The sequence below is a fragment of the Quercus robur genome, chromosome 12, assembly GCF_932294415.1.
Source record: "Quercus robur chromosome 12, dhQueRobu3.1, whole genome shotgun sequence".
NCBI lineage: Eukaryota > Viridiplantae > Streptophyta > Magnoliopsida > Fagales > Fagaceae > Quercus > Quercus robur.
Window position 1 is genome coordinate 42,244,879 of NC_065545.1, and position 4,201 is coordinate 42,249,079.

The 4,201-nt window shown below is 33.2% G+C and overlaps 1 protein-coding gene across 3 annotated transcripts; it reads left to right on the forward strand.

The window, feature by feature from the left end:
* The first annotated feature begins 1,152 nt into the window (after positions 1–1,152).
* On the forward strand, positions 1,153–3,682 carry LOC126709753 (probable calcium-binding protein CML18). Of its 3 annotated transcripts, none has more exons than XR_007649473.1 (3): positions 1,153–2,111; positions 2,550–2,647; positions 3,283–3,682. XR_007649473.1 is itself a non-coding variant. In XM_050410091.1 (2 exons), the coding sequence occupies exon 1, from the start codon at positions 1,595–1,597 to the stop codon at positions 2,084–2,086; it is 492 nt and encodes a 163-aa protein (XP_050266048.1). In that variant the 5' UTR covers positions 1,156–1,594; the 3' UTR covers positions 2,087–2,111; positions 3,283–3,682. The 3 variants fall into 3 exon arrangements, 1 of the variants encoding a protein (XP_050266048.1); XR_007649474.1 differs by having other exon boundaries at positions 2,556–2,647; XM_050410091.1 differs by lacking the exon at positions 2,550–2,647 and having other exon boundaries at positions 1,156–2,111.
* The last annotated feature ends 519 nt before the right edge of the window (positions 3,683–4,201 follow it).

Below are 4,201 nucleotides of genomic sequence, written 5' to 3' on the forward strand. Positions count from 1 at the left end.
TAATACACCAAGTATGAAGTACCAACTCTTTATCTTTACCTAAAGATTGCAGCTAGTGCGATACATACTCCCAACCTATCTATGGTGGTGACAACCACTTTTTTATAAGTACAACAATACTTTAGGGCTATAAACTTGTTTTCCCATCTTATAAGCAATCCTGAATTAGTGAGCTTTTGGTGGATAATGACTCCTGAGCTTGAGTTGTCAATAATGAAAATTTTGAATTAATTCAAGAAGCAAGTTGGCTTCTTTTCTATATATATACTACAAGTTTAGAACTAATCTTAGACAAACCCTTAATAGATATTACCTTACCTCCAGTATGTGTATAGTTTATCAAGAATAATAGGCCTAAACATTTGTCATGCTGGATTTGGATGAGTTTGTCTGAAACTTCATTTCCATACTCCCCAATCATTCCCTATAATTTAATTTTAGTCAAGCCAGATGATTCAAGACATGCAGCAACACCTGTCCTCTCTCGATCGGTGAATGTACCAACTTCTAACATTTCATTTTTCATTTTTTTTTTTATTAGTTCATTAATTTAAATATAAAATTTTTAGTTTCAATTGATGTTTTAGTATGATGATAAAAAACTATCATAAAAAACAGACATCATAGGTTGAAACTCTTAAAAAAAAATTATATTATCTTTTATCTCCGATCCCACCTACTTACTATTTCACCAATTATATAATTAAAGACAAATCTCAGTATTTATAAAATTATTATTTAAACAATGAGAAGTGACACAACACCCAATATATTTTCTTTTTGACTAAATGGCACAACATTATTGGCTTCACAGCCAAATGCGACATTCTCATAAATTTCACAAACTCAAGCACTTAAAAAAAAAAAAAAAACAGTTGACGAAGTCCTATTATTGCTATTCACGGAATTCCCGCCTATTTTCACGCAATTTCCTTTTTCAACTTTATCTTTTTCTTAATTAAAAAAAAGAAAAGAAAAAAAGAAACAGAGACATGGAAGAAAATGAAAAAATAAATAAATTTTTGATGAAGGTTCCAAGATAATTATCCAAAACTTTTCATCATACTCGTCCCTGTTTTTGGTGTTGACCTTTAATCAAACTGATTATTTTATTATTCAAAAAGATAATTTTTTTTTAAATATATATAAAAATAAACATAGTACCAAGTTCTTCTCTTTGGCCTTTTGTTCAAATCCTTATTCTTGATCTCTGTTCTGCCGGATCCGATAATTTGGTTGAGTTTCTGCTGGTAATTAGGAAAACCCATCAAAAGAAGAAAACGAAATCCAAGGAAATCTCTCATCTATCCAAATCTGAATTCATCAAACATTTCAGCCTCAGGTACACAAAGTTAGAGTCGGTGTTTGTTAGGTGATTTCTATAATTCTATGCGGATAATAATAAGAAACATCAACGCAAAAGCGGTATGGTATGATCTGAATCCACAACTTGAATTTTCATTTCTCTTCATATATTGGTTTAGAATATCGTTATTCAATTGTTCTAGGTGATGAGTTTGAATTATTAGTGGGGGGTTAAAAACCAAAAACAGAAACCTTTGGTTAGAGAAACATATTTGGATTAGTTGTTGACATGAGCAACAAGCAACCAATTGAGCTTGACGATGATCAAATCGCTGAGCTGCGTGAAATATTTCGTTCATTTGATCGGAACAATGATGGGAGTTTGACACAACTTGAGCTAGGATCTCTCTTGAGATCACTTGGTCTAAAACCAAGCCCGGAACAGCTTGAAACCTTGATTCAAAAGACTGATACGAACAGCAACGGTCTGATTGAGTTTTCGGAGTTTATAACACTTGTGGCACCTGACCTCCTTCCAGCTAAGTCTCCATATACAGAAGACCAGCTGAGGCAGTTGTTTAGGCTTTTTGATAGAGATGGAAATGGGTTTATAACCGCGGCCGAGTTGGCCCATTCTATGGCCAAGTTGGGGCATGCGCTTACTGCAGAGGAGTTGACCGGGATGATCAAGGAGGCTGATTTGGATGGAGATGGGACAATTAATTTTGAGGAGTTCTCCCTAGCAATAAATTCCGCAGCATTTGATAATTCATGGTCTTGAAACCAAACATGGGGATTTCATTTTGGTATGCTTTACTCTCTCTCTCTTTCTTTGTGCTTTTGTTTTTGTTTTCTTAATTTGCTCTGTTCTTTTTTCTTAGCATTTGATATTGTGGTTGTTGAAATTGCTTAAAATAAGAGTGGTTTCATTTCGGAGACTTGTTGCTCAAGATCTAATTTGTAGTATTAGCACTCAAGGTTTGTGATCTTCAATCTGTTGTACATGGAATTAGAAGAGAGAACAAAGGTTAACAGAATTGTTTGTATTAAGAGAGCTAATATTGAATAATGAACAACTCGTTTCCTTTTAACTCAACAGAGCTTAATGATCAGGATCTAAACAAGCATAATCTATATATATATATATAATATGTTCTACTAGAGGTTACATATTGAGATCTTAACATCCGTATACAATATTTGACAATCTGAATAATAAGGATGCTGATTTACATATATGATAGGTACAGTTGGCCACTATCTAGGCTGTAGAAGACTGGATTTGTTTGCATCAAATAACCTACTTAGGAGTCTTGCACATCAAAATTCTGTACAGTTCAAGGTGAATTTCTAAAGTACTTTTATAATTGCCAAGCTTCCATTGTTTTATCATGTATCCAAACACCTGAATGATTTTATTTGATCGGTTGACAATGCAATAGACTCAGTTAGTTCTTGTTTAGTCAACAGTAACTTTGAAGCTAATTTTTATTTCTATATTATTATTGTTATTTTTGGATATGGGTACATCTCAATTGGCACAACTACAGCGAGATTAAGAGGCTGCTTGCTTTCTGTTCATTCAAATTTTCTTTCTCCTTACTTTTGATGCTTCTGCAATCATCAAAAATTTCTTTTGACACTAACTTTGAATCTCAGCATTAATTATATTAGTAGTGTTTCAGACTTACAGTCAACAATTCTCCAATAGGATTTTTATTAGGTCAAGAACATATGTATGACATGCTTATTAGGCTTAACTTAAAGCAGGCTGCAGAGGAGCTCCTGTTTCAATTCTTGTTTGTAAAACATCAGTTTGCTACATTTTAAAGTCTGTAGGTTTCAATTTTAGTCCTCTTCATAAGCTATAAAGCTTAGGTTGTTTTAAAGTTTTTCAATAATCAAAATTCTGCTTTCAAAGCACAGCTCATGGTGACACAAATTCCAAAAATTTATTGCTGTTTTTGTTTCTTGCAGGTAAGACAAATCTCCATTCCAGCAGGTTGATCTAATCCCACATGCCCACAGCTCTATGATTATTGGATTATGCAGGGGCTGATACGTTTCATCCATGAACGTTCGGCAAAGTGAACGTGGCACAGACATTCCCTTTTGATGTTCTAATTTAGTATGTTGGGTGAGTCAAGAAGTTTGTATTTGCTTCAATGTCCCCATTTCTTGGTAAATGACATTAAATCAGTAAGATCTGTTAGCTTTTTGTTTTGAATAATTTCATGCCCTTAGGTTTGAAATATTGTTCATGTTGCAATGTATTGATCATAAGCGTTTGCATTGACACTCAAATATTACTACTGATGAGTAACTTAAATTTCTTCCCTTTGTTGAATAGAAACGTTCTGGACACTTTGTGTAACTAGGACTAGGGTGATCAATGGCCTTATGTATGGCTTTTGTTGAGAATCATTGCAATAGTTTTCCTAACTTAATGATCTTACCATGTATATAAAGCAAGAGTGAAAAAACGATTGGCCCGAACTGATTGACTAGAGAAAGGACAACTTGCACTACCCATAGCTTGAACATTATAAAAAGAATGAGAAATGTTTTCTCACAATGCTTTCCACTTGATGGTGTGAGAGGCAAAGCTTGAGCTCCAGAACAAAATTAACAAACTATGTATTAATATAATTCGACCTTATACAGTATAATTCCAACTAAACTGTTATTCAATTCTAAGGTAACAATGCGTAGCAATATTGTTGTATGCGCATGCACAGACCAATTTGTTTATGTAATGAAAATTGTAAGCATTTCCTTCACATCACATTTCATGAGTTCAATGAATCTTTTGTTACTTCAAGACATAAATGAAGTCCTTTTAAACTAAAATTTGATGTTTATTTTCTTGCAACATTGTTATTGATTATGTTTATGA

Coding starts and splice junctions, on each gene's coding strand:
- LOC126709753 (XM_050410091.1), top strand. CDS start 1,595: ATGAGCAACAAGCAACCAATTGAGCTTGACGATGATCAAATCGCTGAG.